This window comes from Neocloeon triangulifer, unplaced genomic scaffold (assembly GCF_031216515.1).
Source record: "Neocloeon triangulifer isolate White Clay Creek 2 clone unplaced genomic scaffold, ASM3121651v1 ptg000008l, whole genome shotgun sequence".
Taxonomy (NCBI): Eukaryota; Metazoa; Arthropoda; class Insecta; order Ephemeroptera; family Baetidae; genus Neocloeon; species Neocloeon triangulifer.
In genome coordinates this window covers 4,808,806-4,827,755 of record NW_026775550.1, presented here as the reverse complement: position 1 = coordinate 4,827,755, position 18,950 = coordinate 4,808,806, and the positions used below count along the sequence as shown (strand labels likewise).

Sequence of the window (18,950 nt, the reverse complement as noted above, 5' to 3'; positions counted from 1 at the left end):
TATATAATATTAATTTGCCTGGTGGCTGTAACTGACGTTTATTGGACGATAAAATAGAGTCTTGTGCGAAATGGACCATCAAGTATATTTTAGCGCGAGAAAGAAATTGCACGAAGAAAGCGGAAACGTTGAACGCAACCGTCCTCCAGACGGACATAAATTTTAATGGCGAAGCTTTAATTGTCTCGCATCTTCTTGTGTTGTATTTTGCTGCCCATAAAAATAAACTAAACAAACTGCGTAATTAAAAAAAGGATGAACATAAACTTAACCAATTGTCCTTTAAAACTGCGTCAAGAATAATTACTCATCTTAAATGATTATTTCTTCCAGTATTTTCCATTTATCTGTTTGAAACTTGCAAATTTGTCCGCAAATATCCGCATTATTTAAAAAAAAAAACAAGCGAAGTTCATGATTATCACACAAGGGCTAACAATAAGAGCGATTGGTATATTCATGCCCAGGCATTGTTAATTTCAAACCAAAACCCTGTGACTTGCATGTCTGCTTTGTATAACAAGTTACCTGTTTCGATTCGTTTGAAGCCGCGGTATAATTGTTGTCGCAATGAGTAATTACATCGTGGCGACGTCTCATAAGTCAATAAAGAATAATAATAATAATTTATTTTAAAGTTCCAAGCAGTGAAACTCGACATATAAAATCGCAATTATTATTTTACCAACCTAATTGGTTAATTATTTATTTTATTTATTTCGTATTTTCTACCGCCGCAGCCAAACAACATCACAAAAACGCAGATGCTTATATTTTTCAAACCTAATAGTAGTTAAACTTCATTTTAATTTTGTAAATATTAAACATATATGCAATTATTGAGTTTAAAAATTACAGACTAATTCAACTATTTCCTATATTATTTACAAGCGTTAGAAAGTAACAGTTTCAAAAGCGAGGGCTTTAATATTTTTTAATTTACAACAAAGCGATTTCGCCGATCTCCTTTTTGCAGGTTCTTAAATGAGCCATTATTGAGATTCAAGAAGGTACAATGCCTCGTTAATGCGGCATTTTAATCTGCCGCTTCCTGGAGTTGCTTTCGCTAGTCATTCTCATTGTCAGCTCCGTAGTAGTCGTTTGTATCATCTCCAGCTCAAGTCGCGATTCAACATTAAAACCCTCTTGATTCCCCCTTGTTTTCCGCCCGAATGGCAACCTTATTTCCACCTGATCTTTTATTCCTTGGAGGGTGACAGAAGACCGGGAAATTGAGCGATACGAAGGGGAGTGGAGATTTTTAAACTGCACGGTCGACACGCGTGTGCATGTTGAGGGTATTTTTAGAAAATGTTGCCACGACATTTTCTGCCTCACGGTCACCGCCCTCGCTCTCCGCCGCATTATTTTGGTGCGCACACCGTCCTCAAAGCGTCCCAAAAAAAAATATATAAAAAAAACGCTTCCTTTCACAAGAGCGGCCGGCAAATTTATCGCTGTTCATACCAGAAAAACGACGCTTTTGTGAAATGCATGAGGAACTTTTGCCGTCAAAGTTTGCAGACTCGCAGCAGACAGGAAAGATAATTTCTTTTCTTTCTTTGTCTCATTTGAAATTCAGCTGTGTTTTGTGTAAGGAGATCTTGCGCAGATTCAATTGCTTGGCACTTTTTGTTCCGTGCGTTGAAAATCACCGACGTCTTTTAAGTGTTTTTGTGAAAGCGACCGCAGAGTGGCAAATTTCAGTCCATTGACTAGGTATTTATGCTGGAAAGCCAATATTAATGTTAATATACAAAAACAGGATGATTTGACCAAAACTATCTATAATAAATTTTTCCAATTTGAAAGAAAACATTTCCTTCAAAATGTTTTGCCATTTGGAGACTTTCTGTGATTTTTAAAAATATTCATTATCTGTGAATTATTTCATGTTTTGAAATTTGTTCACCATATTTAGAATTAATTAATTAATGTTGAAGAAAAAATTACGCATATGCACCATAGCAAAAATGTTTAATCAATGCAAATCAACTGAAAAAAGCAAAATAAACCATAAATGCTAGTTTATTTTGCTGAAATTTACAAATTACTAGATTTTTTTTTTGTTTCAAAATCAAAATTATTGCAATTTTGTCTGGAATTAATGGCTTTATATTTATTTTCAAAGCTAATAAATATCAAGTTTTAAATCAAACTGAAAAAATATAAAATAAAACTTAAAATATTTAAAACCCCTGAAATATCTTGAGTGCCACTGCTGTATTTGCATCAGTTTTGAAATAGTAACTATTTTTGTGAAAATGAAACTGACCCAAATCTCTTATAGATTTTGTTTTTATGTCTGCGTGATTTACGGTTGCGGTTTCGGCCTTTTCGAGCGCCATTAGATTTATCGCCTCTCGAGAGCGTCCGCACTTTTGTTTTCTCGATTTTATTTTGGAGCACTTCCAAAACACGTTTGTATTTATTTTGGCCCGCGGAGCACGTGTTTGTATTTTACGATTTTCACGCCGAAACGTCAAAGTTTGGCGCAAAATTTGAAAGCCCGCGGTGGTGTTGACGCCCTTCGAAAGAGCGCAGCACGTACAGGGCTGCCGTTTCTCACCCCATATGGTCCAGCGCAGCTTCCACCCGCACCCCAAACAGACTAGTCTCGTCGCACCTGTGCTCCGAGCGAGTCCTGTTTTGTGTCTCTTGTGTCCGAGACGAGATGGACCGCCTGAGCAGAATGGCGAGCGAGCACGTATCGCCGACCAGGTTCATGCGGTCCTCGGCGTCCTCCAACTCGAAAAAGCGAAAGCGGCCGCACAGCTGGCACAGTTCCACGCAGACCCTCTGCGTGGCCGGCACCTCCAGTGCCGATGGTACGTACGCCACACTAGACCTTCTCAATTTCGCGCAAAATTCAGGAAAAAAATACTCGATAGACTGCAAAAAAATATTCAAATTTAACGAATAATATAATTTAATTTTTTCCCTAGTAAAATATAAAAAAGTTGATTATAAGTTTGCTTAGTTTTTCTATGTTTCCTTAACAACCAAAGTTTAAATCAATTATTTTTCGGCTGGACACGAAATTTAAAAGAAAATACAAAATCATGAATGAACCAACATTTCTGAAAATAAGGCAGAAAAAAATTAAAAGTGAATCTAAAAACTTATATTCTGGTTTGATTCATTTAATCTGATATTCGTCTTTAAAAGTTTTATACAAAAATTAAATATTCCCAAAAAATTGGTAAAAAAAAATCAATACTCCTTATTGTACATACGACAACAAATTATTCAAATAAAAACACATAAATATCAATTTTGTTTTTAAATACAAAATTAATTAGTTGATTAGTTTGTTTTATCTGAGTTCCTATCTGTCTATATCTCTCAAAGTTTAATCTAATTAGTAGGTGCGGAAAATTAAACCATTTCCGGCTCACTTGCGCCAACTTTTGCCATTACAAAAATCAACGCCGGCTTATCCTATCAGTTTAATAATCGTTGCACCTCTGAAATGGAGACGACCTCCTCTTTGTAATTAAGCCACCCTCCCGCTTGCGTTAATCACCGGCAGACAGGTGCCAGTCTTGCCGATCCGCAGCAGATTGGTGCGTGCCACGCCCACCGTCGTTCACCCCATTGCATACGTACAACCCTCTCGATCAATGCATGCAGCCTCCGAGGGAGCAAAACTACTACTACGTCTCTTGTATTTGTCCTTCTCTCGGTGTGCTACTTGCGCTCAAAACATTCCTCTCGCGGTGACGCCAAAGAATTTCCACTGAGAGGGCAATAAAAATGCTGACTTTGTTGCATAAGGGTCGACCAACCTTTCTTAATTTTCGTGGAACATTTTTATTTTACAAATGCAAATGAAATTTATTCTTAAAAATTTAGTAGATCACACTTTGAAATTAAATTTGGGTTTTTACAAAATCTCAAACAATTTAAGTTTGCGAAAAGCATATTTAATTTTGTACAGTTAATTTAAATTAGTTCCAATTTTACATTCAACGATTTTTAGCGAGTTATTATTGAAAATTCTACAATTTTAGAAAATGAAGGTAATTTATCCTTAATTCTTGTTCTAAAGCTCTTAAAAGCCAGGAACTAAAAATTTACTATTGTTTTTAACATGAAAATTGTCCAACAGTATTAGCTGGTATTAGCATAAAATTATAATTCTGCATTATGTAAATGTGGGTAAAAGTTCATAAAAATGTCTGAAAATAGTACAAATAAATCGTAAAGTAAATTCAAATTAATAAAATTATATAATTTAATGTATTTTCTCTGCTTCAAAACTTTTAAAAAAGTTAAAAAATAATTAGACTATGGGATTTTCAATATTCATTTTTTTTTTAAACTTTGCAATTTTTATTTTTAGTTTGACAATATTTGATCAAATCAAAATAACACACCGGCCACACTGGTTAGACCAAAATAAAAATTGGTTCACTTGAATGCAAACAATAGAAGATCAAATTGTATTGGATTCAAACAGCAACGAGGAAAAAATTTCCGCTAAAAGCAACAGGAATTATCAAATGTAACGTTTTGTCAGTTTGAATCCACTTGAATCATGAATTTCAATTTCTGGCGTGTGCGACAAACTCCGCCGACTGTTCTCTTTTTCCCGTGGCTCACATGCTCGGTTTTGTTATGACTATCGATCAGACGCAAATTAACACGCGGCTGGCTGTCGCGTTATTACTCGCGCAGCAATATAATTCAAAAAGCGCAAACACTCCGCGTTTTATCGCCGTATAAATGTTTTCATTGGAGAGCAGCTTCTCTTTTCCCGCGCTCTCGCTGTTTTTACAACCCGTCTCGAATGTGTATTTAATGACAATAATAATTATTGTCGCAGCCGTGCAGATTCGCGCGCCACCGGCGTTTTGCGAACAATCAAAATTTCGCTGCGCCATTCTGCCGCCGGCGCTTTTCATTCGAATAAGAAATATGCATGAGGCTTTGCAATATACATTTTTTTAATAAAAGGCAGGATTAATCACGCGTCACTGCCGCAAAATTACGCGAATGCTGTCGCTTTGTGAAGGGATTCTCGGAAAGGATTTGCTTTTCGGTTAAAAAAACGCGGCGAGGATGTTGCAAAAGCCGTGTGCTGAAATTTAATATCAGCACAGATACATAGAGGAAGAAGGAGTGTGCTTGAGAAAAATGATTCTCTCTTTGCAAATTTTTTCTCTTTGTAACGTTAGCTATGGTATTAAAATTGAGATGAATATTTTCTTTGACAAAATTGAATGCTTTGACAAATAAAATTGGCTTATGGACATTTGTATATGCTAAATGAATAGATCATTATTGACAAAAGAATCTTATTTCAAAGGTCTTATAACTGTCAGTCTTCTAAAGGGTGAACTATTTAACTGTTGAATGAAATTTGAGGCAAAATGAATATTTTAAGAGACAACAAATATCCATTTTTTATTATTATTATTTTGGAAATAATTATTATTCCTTTTAAATAAAATATACCTGATGGATTGTGTTATTAGGCTGGAATTCAATTCAAAAATTGTTAATTCATAAAAAGGTTAACGAGGGAAAAAAATTCAAAATAAACTTTTTGTGCGTGATAAAAGGCCGTTTTTGCAAGCGGAAGTTTTTAACCGTTTTTCCTTCTTGTTTTGCTCTTTTCCAAATTAACATAAAAATAACCTTGTTAAAATTTAAAGTTTTTAAAATATTTCCCCAAAAAGTTGTTATTTTAATCCAAAAGGTATAATAATTCAAGTTCACTTTCATAACCGATTAAACAACAAATGAAATTTATTTAATTATGTAACTGGTGACAAGTCGTCAATTACTGCACAATTGAGATGTTAAAAACATTACATACGTGTGTGTGTACGCAAAATACACATCAGCCGACGAGCGTAAACACGCAATCATGTGCAATTTGAAGGTCTGGTCTTGAGAGGAAAACGCAACTCACGCACCAGCAAAAAGCCAATTGTATAAATAAACATGGAATTTTCTTGTGAGAAAAGACGCCGACCGCAGAAAAGCGGCTCGTCATCGTCCGCAGCCAGATGAAAAATCGCTTTCTTTGCGCGACTAATGAGCCCCAGAGTCACCAAATCAAATTACACACGCATTGTTTACTTGGTGCCGATGAACTCGGCTGGTCACTCAAGCGTATAAAATTTTTTGAAAAATACAAGTAAAAAAATCGATCGTGGAAAGTTCTTCTGCAGAAAGACAAAAAAAAAGGACTCCTCATCGGCGTCATTCTCTTTTTCATGCAAATTTCTTCCCTCGCTGGTCTCCGAGCAACACTGCGACACTTTCGTTTCTTTGAGTGGAAAACCACGCGTCGATTCCAAAGAAGTCTGAAAGATAAGCCGCCTGTAAAGTATGCTGGTCCGCCGCTCACACACGATCCTACCCTCTCCACGGAGATCATTCTGAGTGACATGTGGGACGAACGAACGCTATCGTTTTCCGAATTCGGAGGCGCCAATTTTACGAGCACATATAAAAGATTGCTTCTGTCGCGCTCTTCTAGATTTTTCCATTTGACCCGGGCTTGCGTTCAAAAGGTCTCCAATAAAGTGTGCGGGAAAGGATTGGTTTAATAAATTGAAAACCAAAAATTACAACCAAAGGTCTTATAAGTAGCACGAACAAAAAAGATTTTTTTTTAGTGTGACAAATTAAATTTAATTTAATAATTCAAATTGATGAAAAGGATAACATGTTTGTCTCAAAAATGTCAAACATTAAATTCAAATAAATCACAATAATTCACGATTGGTTAAATATGTGGTGCAAAAAATTGTTATTCTGAAATTTGTCACAACAAATCTCTAAAGAAATGCTGTATTAATTTAGTTAAAGTTCTTTAAATTTAAAGGGGATTTTTAAATCATTTGAAATTATTTATAAAAAAAACACACACAGTGTCAGGTCTGCGTGGGGTTAATTATAAAAATATAAATATTCCCTTAATTGCATATATACTATAAATAAATGGAAAAAATTTAACTCACTTCCCTAGTTTATTTATTAATACATTGATTTTACTTATTTATATTTGTTCTCCATTTGATACGGTCATGAATGCACAGCAAAAAAACTATACTTAAAAAGTAATAGCCAAGGAATTTTAAATTTTTCATGGAAGAAAGTTTGTAAATTTCTGAGAAAACTTTTTGCTTTTCCTTTTTTAAATGGGTTGCGTTATAAAAGATTCCATAACAAAGCTCCGGCAGTATAATAAAAAAAAAGGAATTTTGACTGTTCAAAAAGCATTTACAGCAAGTTCCATTCACGCTCAAGTGTGCTGCGCAACGAAAAAAACGGCCTTATGACTATTTCATCCACTTTGTTGGCCGATTTATGGTTCAACTTTCCATCCCGAATAAAACGTGCCAAAGTTGCGGAGGCACACAGACCCGTTTCTGCGGCAGCACTTCTCAAAATTACTCTAAAAATGTTAACAAAGCGACGAGAAAATCCATTTCATTTTTCGTGACGAGCCCGATCGAATTACGTCTTTTAATTCGTTAAAAGGTTCCATTAGCCGCCTCGTTCCGCCACTCCGCTGTTCCAGTTTTCGACTTTCATACAGTCATGTAAGATGTTTGTATGTATATTGCCATTATTATTATTATAGTCCGCCAACCGTGCCTTCTGAAAGCATAAATTAGCCGAGATGCATGCATTTTATATTCTTTGCCGCTTCTGTCGACCGCAGACGTCGTGTCATTTTTGTTTCTTCTGCAAAAGTTGGATGTACACAGTGGAAATAATACGAAGCAAAACATGAGTTGGGAGAGATTGGATATAAATTTTGAACTATTTTACATCCAAATTTGTGACTGAAATTGAGATGTAAATTTAAGAAATAGTAAACAAGAAATTCATAATGTTTGCCCATTTTCAATTCAGTTTAGTTGTTGCTTTTTTCAAGTTTTAAACCAACGGATAGTTTTTTTTTTTTTGATATAAAAAAATTTAAAATAAATTTGTATAGGAAATAAATAAATAACTAAATTAGAAAATCAAATTAAAAATTTAATATTTCTCGTGCAGTTTTGTGGCATTTAAATTTTAATTTCCCTGAAAAATATTGTATAGTTTTATACGAGAAATTTTCAGAATCTTTCTCGCAACGAATTTTCTTTTTGCTAAGGAAATTTTAAAGGATTGTATGTCAAAATCAGATACAATTTATTTTTATCCAAAGTAGAGTAGTAAATTGAAATAAATTTTCGAATTTCTGACACTCTTATCTCATCAAAAAGACTTCCTCTGTAAATTAGATTCCTTTCGCCCGTTATTGCACCTTCCCTAAACTCCCTTCATCTTTCTGTCCGAAAATCTAGGTTCGTGCTTTCAACAGACCACAAAGAGAATCAGATATGACCCGAAAAGCCTCTTTCCGCACCCACATCAAAACCGAACTGCTGAAGCCCCCTACAAAGTTTTCAGCTTTTTGTTTTCGGAAAATGACTCTCCCTCTTCTCTTTTCCTGGAGACGCGCGTCGTGTGCCGACGACGCGGACGCGTGCCTGGAAAACCAAACACGCCGCGTGAAAGCTTTTCCATATCTCGCGCACTTCTTCCCTCATATACACTAATATCGATTCATCCCCGCGAGCTTTTTTCACCAGCAGCAGCAGCAGCAGCAGCATCAGGCTCGCGTGTGTTCTAAAAAACCAAAACCGCAGAGATCGTATTGGATTCCTCTTGAGGCCTAATTAAGTGCATGCGCCTTTTACATTTTTACTATCTCAATAGAACTTGCTATTCAATCCTTTCTCGTCTGGTATAATATTAATTATTTAATTTACAAATTTGAGGAGTAATTTTAAACTCCTATTTTCAATTCTGTCAGAATCTAAACATTTTTGTAAAATATATAAAAAAAGCTTGGTATTAAAAATTTAGCGTCAAAATATGACTTCTCAAATATGTTACGGTTTCATGAAACCACAATAGTACTGTATCTTTCACGCTGGAGAGAAACTTTGTTTGTTTTTTTTTTTTTTTTTTTTTTTAAAGTGGTCCTTTAAAAAAAAGAAAAAAAAATTGGTAATGAGGTTATGAGGAAATTTGTTGAGATTGGGTTTTGGGAAATTCGGATCTTTGGTTTATTTTAGATGTTGTCTTACTATAATTTTCATGCATTTTTTATTTCCCCATCCTAAAAGAGGAAATTGCCATTCTCAAGTAAATTAAAAATAAAATAATAATTTTTGTAAAAATATTAAATATTTTTCTTTTTAATCTCTTTATTTTGCATTATTAAATGATTAAAACCCAAGAATGACTTTGAAATTTACTATAAATAATTTGCTTTTTCTGTATTCAATTACCATTGAATACTTTAGAAAGGTGTACAGAAAAAGCCAAAAATACTAAAAACTGTGACTATGTAATATTTTTCTTGTAATACACTTTTTATTATCATTTACAAAAATTTTACTCAAAATGGTATTAAAACAATGGAAGCTCAATTTGAAGCATCCAGCTGAAAAACCGTATCCTTTTCTCACCGAAAACCCAAATATTCATAATCCCGGCTTATGTACTACGCATGTTTTCAGCGGTTTTGTATAAAATTGTCTGGGTGGATTTAAATTTTAGCGACGGGCAGAATTTTGCAACCACCACTTGACTTAATGTTTGCAGTGGCATGACTGTGTTTTTGCAAGCAGGTGTTCATCTTCCCTCTCGTTCCGGCGCCGAAAAAGAGAGGACCCTCGAGGGACATCCCCTTTTTTTTATTCCTCCCAACCAGACTTGTCGCGCGACGAGCGGAAAATCGACTTCTTGATACAGAGAAAAAGGAGATCTCCTTTGTTACTCGAAATCAATATTTCTGCTTCGGGGACATCAAAGGGTGGGTCTGACTGAGCGAGCACACCCACCCGTTATTAGCTTATCCCTGCGTTTAGGGTGTTTAACGAAAACATTTTGCATTCGCCTCACGCACCATGAGATAACATGGTGGGGCAGAATTGTGCTGGGATGAAAAAAATTTATTAAAACGGAAAAGTTAAGCAATTCATGTTAAAGATTTGGTTTATTCTTGTGGGTAGAATGTTTTACGGGACTTATTTTCCTCGACTTTCAACTTGGTTTTCTCCTCTCCTCTGATATATTTGATGAAAACGGAATTTGAAGTTATAGTCAGAAAAGGTTTCCTTATCAAAATTTTAAACATTTTCATTCTTTGAACTGATTTTATCTGCTAGTCTGTATTTTATTTTGAAATAATTGTACATTTTTAAGATTCTATCCATTTTCCACCTTTCTCCTTCAAAATTTGAGCTTCAAGTTGTCAACGTTTTTAAAAATGTGAATTTCGGGGGTGATAAAAATACTCTTCCCTCTCCACGAGTGACAGATTACAAGAGGGATGGATGGTCTCGGGCGCAATCTATCGATCGGGACCAAATTCCTCTCTGGTATAAAATTTCCAACACATCAGGAGAAACGTGACCTGCGATATTATGCTGTGTGATGTGCAGCTCTTCTTACTATGTCTGCTGCAGCCGAACCATTTATCAAAAGAAAAAAAAAACGCGAGAGATAAAATAATTTTGGCGTCTCGTGTTATTATTATTATTATGATTGTGTTTTCCCTGCGGAACGGTTTGGCATTTGCAGAATCGTGCTCTCGTGACCCAGTGCATGAAAAAGCGCTCGCTGTTTGGCACTTATTTATTTACGTGGGAATGCAGCCAACTTGCATGATACACCCGGCCAATCTGATACATATGAACCCCACACAAGTAGGGAAGAAAAGCTTATAAATCTCTTTTCCGTGGAGGAGATAAATAATGGTCCTTGTATTTTTCTTGAGTTTATTTTTCTTCCTCAAAAAGAGGGGTGCTAAATCAATTTCCGGTGAAAAGGTTACTTAAAAAATAGAATAAATTAATTAATGTATAAAAGATTGAATATGGATATGATTTAATTTGTATGAAATAAAAAATTAATTTTTTTTATTAGATTAAATACACATAAAACGGTCAGTAAAATAAAAAAAGGAATAATAAATAATTAAATGAATGAATGAATAATTTATTTTTGTTTATATCAGTCGAAACAACTTCATCCGCTATTAGCCAAGGAAAAATAATTATTGAAAATGCATAAAACATCAATTAAATCAAATATTAAAGTTTGGAATAATATAGAATAAAAAGCAAAAATTTAAAATACAAACAGGTGAAGTGAGTGAATCAGGTAAATATTTAACTTTCCATTAAAAAAAAAATACCTTTTCCTGATCAAATCTGAAAATCTATTAAATTAAAATTTTTCACACACAAAATTGTAAAGAAATGATCATGAAAAAGAAAAAAAAGTGAAATTTAAATAAAATAATTCCGTTTTCCTAAGACAAGATTATATTTAATGCACAAGGCAAAGTCGAGACGGCCGTGTTGCTTCTTTTTGGAGCGAGCGGTGCATGAAATGAAAAGGAGCGTCCGTGCAGAGGGTCGAATATAAAATTCCTGAGGCGCGTCACAAATTTGTTTCACGGGCTGGGCAGCGCACACAAAAAAATTTATCTACGTCGACCGGGAGAGTTTGCGTGGGGTCCAATTATTTATGAATCTCCCCATCCCCTGATAATGATAATAAAACGGCGCGCGGTTGAAAAAATCGTCTCTAGCGCGTGTTGTGTAAAAGTTGTTAAGTCACGTTCGCTTCTCGATTGACTTGTTTTTCATAAGTGTGTTTTTTCTGTGTTCGCAGGCGCAGGCGGCCGAGCCGGACGCATCATGGACAGTCCGCGCGCCCTGGACGTGCTGCCCCTGCTGCAGGAACGGCTGGCGGAGCTGCCGGGGGCGAGGGACCGTCGCGGAGGGCCCGTCCTCTTCTTTCCAGCCACACCTCGCAGGGAGCGCGCCAAACCCGAGGACTACCGACGCCTCCTGCAGTACTTGCTCAGCATACCATGGTAATTAAAAATGTTTAAATGCAGCGAAACACTGACTTAAACAATCGAATTGAAATTTATTTATTTAGGGAGTTAATTTTTTCAAAAATTCCCTTCATTGCAATAAATTTTTATCAAATTGTTTGAAACATGTTAATGTGGAATTATATTACAATTTAATTATTTCACAACACTAAACCATTTTCTTCAAAAATTGTGTACGTGTGTAAACTTTTGCAATTTTTAAGGATTTAAAAGTATTGAGCTTGTTTTAGTGATTAAAAATAATCATATGGAATTGAAATAAATAAGTATAATTAAATGAATTTTAGAATCTGAAAGTTGTCCACAGATTTTGACTGATTTCCTTTAACTGCTTTAACAAAAATAATAATAATTATTATTGATCTTTATTGACGTATGAGGCGTCACCACGATGTAATTACTCATTGCGACGCGCCCCATTTGCAACATAGTACAAAACAAGTAAGAAAAGAGAGTTACCATTTCGCCCCAATCCCTCACTGTCCCTCACCAACAAAAAAACCGGTCATCAATGCAGATTAGATGTGAATTTTTCCCTGAAAATTGCGTTTGGCGTTTCCTTTAACAATGCAAGCTCATTACATCAATTTGAATGAAGCAAAATAAATTATTTAGACATTGAGTCTATTTTCACTACACATTCCTTTGAGACACTTTTGCAAATTCATATACAACAAGTGGGGCCAGGGATTAATGCCCCTTTGTGTTTTATCACGAATTCCTGTGGCCGTGCCTCGGATGGGAATTTTGACACAAAATTGAACCGAAACTCGCTGACGACCGCATACGAACGTGCCGTAATGTTTTTCTCAATTTTTGTTTTCTCACGAAGAGAATTTGCCTGCTTCAATTCATTACCGCATTATTTCACAGACTGCGAATCGCAGACGTACACGCTTTTAGCCGGGGTGGCTGCGGCAATTACGGCGCAGCTCTTTTCACTCTCGGCCATCGGTGTGAAAAGGTTGAGCTGCGCGCGCTTAATTAAGGTTCCGCCGCCGCCGGGGTCTGAAATAATTAAAACTAATGAGCACTACTGCACAGAGAGCGAACAAATTTCAACTTCAGCCAGCGAGCGAGAGAGCGGGTTTATTTATTTGCTGCAAGTGGCCCCACTTTGCGTCATCTGCTCGCAAAGACGTGTGGAGGAGGCTGCTCTTGATTAGCCGGCGGGGCAAAAGGGCAGCCCATTTAAAAGTTTGTAAACAATTAACAGGCATTCATCGGCTCAAACTAGCTCTAATTAATTGAATCGCTTTTTAATTTTCTCAGTGGATTTGCAACTTGAAACTGGAAGATGTTTCGAATTTAATTATTTATAAATTCAATTTTTAATGGTTAATTTTGTTGGTTTTAAATTTTGTTTATCGTTTTTTATTTCTCCAATTTTTGGTGTACGGAGAATTTTTCCATGGAGAGTTGTTCCACGGCCGTTTGTAGAATTGTTCCATGCATCACGTGACATGACATGACATGTGATATGCGGCGACTTGTTAACCGCGTGGACAATTTTTAGTGCAGTTCACATTGCTTTCAAGTTTTATTCGTGATGTTTTTAAATAAAACATATGACTAAAATTTTATTACTAAAATTAATAAATAAATAAATTACTTATTAAGAATCAAAATTTCCAACTGCGCCAAATAAATTTTTAGACTAAAATTCACTAACATTTATTTGGAAGATTCAAAACAATTTCAAATAACAAAATAAAAGAATTATACAGGGCGATATTCTCTTCACTTATTTGTCTCGGAAAAAAGTTATCCCGTCATAAATCCAAGGGGATAAATTTTATCCCGCTGTCCCAGGATGAACATTTTTTTATCATACCTTCAATCAATTAATTAATGCGGCCCATCTTGGCGCGGACCTCTTTTGAGGCTTCCCGTTTTAGCGACTTGTTCGCCAGAGGTGCTGCCGTTTCTTCACATTTTTTTCTTGATTTCATGTATTACTACTTTGTGAAGAATAAACAATGATAATAATATAATCATTTGGTATAAATTTGGTATGCTCCCTTCAACCGGAGAAAATATCTTGGGCCAGAAGAAATACCTCCGATAAGAGCTACTCCCTCAAGCCAAAGCTTTTCTTCCAGGCTGGAGTCGTAGTCTCAAGCCGGAGTTACTCCCTCTTAGCGTAACCAGCAACTCTCTTCATTCATCCAGAGATGCTTCCTCAGCAAGTGTCACTCCCTCTGGCCGGAGTTGCTCTCTCAGCTCCCTCATGCAGGAGTTACTCTCTTTCCAGAGCAGCTCCCAGCAGCATTAGCATTTATGGCCAGAGTTGCTCCCTCATCCCAGAGTCACTCCAACTGGCCGCAGTTCATCTCTCTCCTGCTCCCTAATGCAGGAGTTACTCCCTCTTTCCAGAGTCACTCCCTCTGGCCGGAGTTGCTCTCTCCCGCTCCCTAATGCAGGAGTTACTCCCTCTATCCAGAGCCGCTCCCAGCAGCTGTAGCATTTTTGGCCAGAGTTGCTCCCTCATGCCGGAGTCACTCCCTCTGCCGGAGTTGCTCTCTCCTGCTCCCTAATGCAGGAGTTACTCCCTCTTTCCAGAGCCGCTCCAAGCAGCTGTTGCATTTTTGGCCAGAGTTGCTCCCTCATGCCGGAGTCACTCTCTCTGCTGGAGCTGCTCTCTCCTGCTCCCTAATGCAGGAGTTACTCCCTCTTTCAAGAGCAACTCCCGGCCGCTATAGTATTTTTGGCCAGAGTTGCTCCCTCATACCAGAGTCACTCCCTTTGGTCGGAGTTGCTCTCTCCTGCTCCCTAATGCAGGAGTTACTCCCTCTTTCAAGAGCCGCTCCCAGCCGCTATGGCATTTTTGGCCCGAGTTGCTCCCTCATACCGGAGTCACTCCCTCTGCCGGAGTTGCTCTCTCCTGCTCCCTAATGCAGGAGTTACTCCCTCTTTCCAAAGCCGCTCTCTGCAGCTGTAGCATTTTATGCCAGAAATGCTCCCTCATGCCGGAGTTGCTCTCTCCTTCTCCCTAATGCAGGAGTTACTCCCTCTTACCAGAGCTGCTCCCAGCCGCTATAGCATTTTTGGCCAGAGTTGCTCCCTCATACCAGAGTCACTCTTGCTGGCCGGAGTTGCTCTCTCCTGCTCCCTAATGCAGGAGTTACTCCCTCTTTCAAGAGCCGCTCCCAGCAGCTGTAGCATTTTTGGCCAGAGTTGCTCCCTCATACCGGAGTCACTCCCTTTGGTCGGAGTTGCTCTCTCCTGCTCCCTAATGCAGGAGTTACTCCCTCTTTCCAGAGCAGCTCCCAGCAGATTTTACTCCAGCCGGAGTTGCTCCCTCATGCCAAAAGCAATCCCACTGGCCGGAGTTGCTCTCTCCAGCTTACTCATATAGGAGTTACTCCCTCTTTCCAGAGCCGCTCCCAGCAGCTGTAGCATTTTTTGCCAGAGTTGCTCCCTCATGCCGGAGTCACTCCCTCTGCCGGAGTTGCTCTCTCCTGCTCCCTAATGCAGGAGTTACTCCCTCTTTCCAGAGCCGCTCCCTGCAGCTGTAGCATTTTTGGCCAGAGTTGCTCCCTCATGCCGGAGTCACTCCCTCTGCTGGAGCTGCTCTCTCCTGCTCCCAAATGCAGGAGTTACTCCCTCTTTCCAGAGCCGCTCCCAGCCGCTAAAGCATTTTCGGCCAGAGTTGCTCCCTCATACCAGAGTCACTCCCTCTGGTCGGAGTTGCTCTCTCCTGCTCCCTAATGCAGGAGTTACTCCCACATTCCAGAGCCGCTCCCAGCAGCTGTAGCATTTTTGGCCAGAGTTGCTCCCTCATGCCGGAGTCACTCCCTCTTTCCAGAGCAGCTCCCAGCAGAATTTACTCCAGCCGGAGTTGCTCCCTCATGCCAAAGGCAATCCCACTGGCCGGAGTTGCTCTCTCAGGCTCCCTTATGCAGGAGTTACTCCCTCTTTCCAGAGCCGCTTATTATATTATATAATATATAATGCTTAACAAAATAAATAAATCTTGAATCTAACCCTTCTGTTTATGAAATTTCTTATTTAATATTTAGTAATAAAAAATTAAGAATTTCGAGAAAACAAACAAAGTGACATTACCACTTTACCAAAAGTTTTCCTGCTCACCGAGCAGCAATTCCTGCACCCTTTCCCCCCGAACGTTTAATTGCACTTCTCGGCGCGAAAGTGCCTTGGCGAGAAGTTAATTTCCTGGCGAGACCCTCTCGATTGCGCAAAAACGCTTCGCCGACTAATTTCCAACTTTGAGAGCGCGACGCTTGCTGAAATTCGGTTTGCTCCGAGTGAGCGGAGCCTGTGATTATACACACCCTTACTCATCACTTGTAATTGAATTGTTGCAGCGAGGAGCAGAGGGAGTTGGGCTTTGCGGTGGTGATCGACATGAGGGGCTCCACCTGGAGCACCGTCAAGCCCATCCTGAAAGTGCTGCAGGAACACTGCAACGCGCTCATCCACGTGGCCTACATCATCAAGCCGGACAACTTCTGGCAGAAACAACGCACCTCCCTCGCTAGTCACAAGTACAAGTTCGAGGTGAGTGTCTCTTTTAGCAAACCCTTGCCCATTCTCAAGCACCCCTCTTTGCAGACCTGTTTGATCGGGCTGGACGCGCTTCCCAAGTCGGTAGACACGACGCAGCTGACAGTCGACCTTGACGGCTCTCTTCACTACGATCACGCTCACTGGATCGAAATGAGACTGGTGAGTGCATTATTCAAGAGAGCAACAGTTTTGTACAATATAAAAAAAGACAAGATTGTTCTAATTCAATTATATATAAAACAGAAATTACTTGTTGTATATTTTTGTATTGTCTAATATTTTGAATTGAAAATAGTTTATTTTTATCATTTATAGTTATTCCAATCGAATGTATAAAAAAAATTAAATCAATTTATTAATAAAAAAAAAATCCAAAATTATTTTCTTGAAGGAAGCAAGTAAACTTTTGTTAAAAAGATTTTCCGTCCTTAAATTCTGTATGATTTCATAATTTTATGCATATTTTTATTTCGATTGAATATATAAAAAATATAACACTTTTTACTTTGCAGGCCCTTGAAGATTTCCTCTGGCAGGCAGCCGACCTGCTGGACCGTTTGGACGACCTGCAAGAGGATCTCTCCCGGGGCGACCTGGCCGACGACCTGCCGGGCGCCAAGGCCGCCCTTGAACTGCACAGCGAAATGAAAAAGAAGATTTTAAAAGCACCCGTAGAAGAAGTAGATCTGGTCGGCCAGAGGTTGCTGCAGCGGCTCTCAGGCGAAGGGGGACCAAGTGGTTACGACTCGGGCTACTCGGGGCGGGACTCCGAGGCCAGTTCGGGCACAACCAACCCTGACCTGCAGGCCAGCGTGCCCGAAATCCTGCAGCACCTGGAGGCCGGCAGAACGGCGCAGCAACAACTGCTCTCACTGTGGGCTCACAAAAAGGCTCGTCTAGACCAGTGCTTTCAGCTCCGATTGTTCGAGCAAGACTGCGACAAAGTTAGTTGATATTTTTGCCATGAATATCCATTTTGGAAATAATTTCTTTTGTGAAATTTGATTTATTTTTGATTATACAAATGATACAAATTTACTGTTTCACTCAGATGCTGGACTGGATTTGCCGAAACCGAGAAGTGTTCCTATCAAACTATGTCGAGATTGGTCATTCATACCAGTTGGCTCAGCAACTTCAAGAAGAACACAATCATTTTACTGCCAACTCTATGGTAATTCACGAATTCCCACTTTTTTGCTCTTTATGAATAAATATTTTCACTTATTACAGAACGCCTTTATAAATATAAACCGGGTGCTGGGAGCTGCCAACAGGCTGCTGGAAACAGGCCATTACGCAGCCAACAGGATAAGGCATGTTGCGGCTCGGCTGGAGAGGGCTTGGAAAGAGTTTGCGGCCGGACTGGACGAGCGGAACGCAGTTCTGAGTCTGTCCGTCATGTTCCATCACAAGGCTGAGCAGGTACAAAAGCTGAAATTCAACAGTTGTCAACTTCCTTTGCATTCCCAAGACCAAGTGGCACCTGTTCATAATCACTCTTTGCATTTCGATGAATTGAAATATCAAATTCCGAGTCATTTTTTGACGTCGGTTTTTATACAATTTTTCTCCCCGAAAATGTGACCGTGACTAAATTAACATAATAAAACCCCATTGATTTCTAATTTTGCTTCCAACCTGCAGCTGCACGCTATTGTAAGTGAAAAATCTTCAAAAGGACTATAAGGATTTTGCTGTTTTCTTGCAATGCACACAAAACTGCACTCATGCACTTTTAACTCTTATCAAATGTGTGAATGATTTTCTAGATTGATGAAATTTTGCATTTTTCACAATTATAGATACAAGAAAAGTGGACTTTCCTAATAATAATGGCAGCTTAGGAATACTATTTAGGACATTTTGTACAAAAATAATCACCTTACATCTTTTATACTCGATTTTCCTTTTTGCATTTTTGCATTACATAATTATTCTCGATTGGAGAAGATATTTTTGCATAAAACGCATGGTTTGTCTTTGTTGTCTCTCAAATTGATTTTTACTTCTTCTAAAATACCGGAATAATTTTCATTTCCAGTACGTGGAAAGCACACCAGCTTGGAGCCAAGCTTGTGAAGTAGGCAACGCGCCGAGTGATATTACAGAGTTAGAGGCTGCGATTCACTCTCATCAGAGTCTCTACGAAGCAATGTGCCAAGCTTACACTGAGGTGATGATATTTGACTTATGATTTTGCAATTCCTCCTTCCCGTTAAATCTGAAAATTGTAAAAAAAAAATGGACGATTTGCGCCAAAATTATTTCAGGTTTATGAATCCTACCAGAGATTACTCGATGGTTTGGACAGAATGGTGATTTTGAGGCATTCACAGCAGTCACCACCATTCTGCGCCTGTCATCACAAAGTATGTCCCTCCTGACAATTGGCTATTCATCTGGAGAGGCGCATACAAAAAACTTCTTGCTTTTTCTTTCCCTCTTTGATACATAAATTTATTTTGTCTTTATATTTGGTGGC

At 38.4% G+C, this 18,950-nt stretch overlaps 1 protein-coding gene across 3 annotated transcripts in view; it reads left to right on the top strand.

The window, feature by feature from the left end:
• LOC132194843 (kalirin) overlaps positions 1-18,950 on the top strand; it is a 118,801-nt gene that overhangs the window by 33,018 nt on the left and 66,833 nt on the right. For 2 of the 3 annotated variants that reach the window (XM_059616395.1, XM_059616397.1), the window contains exons 3-10: positions 11,704-11,908; positions 16,264-16,456; positions 16,511-16,624; positions 16,978-17,409; positions 17,517-17,639; positions 17,699-17,890; positions 18,510-18,641; positions 18,739-18,837. In XM_059616395.1, the coding sequence (XP_059472378.1) occupies positions 11,730-11,908; positions 16,264-16,456; positions 16,511-16,624; positions 16,978-17,409; positions 17,517-17,639; positions 17,699-17,890; positions 18,510-18,641; positions 18,739-18,837 (1,464 nt within the window). In that variant the 5' untranslated portion in view covers positions 11,704-11,729. The remainder of the gene's footprint in view (positions 1-11,703; positions 11,909-16,263; positions 16,457-16,510; positions 16,625-16,977; positions 17,410-17,516; positions 17,640-17,698; positions 17,891-18,509; positions 18,642-18,738; positions 18,838-18,950) is intronic. The other variant, XM_059616396.1, reaches the window with a different exon arrangement.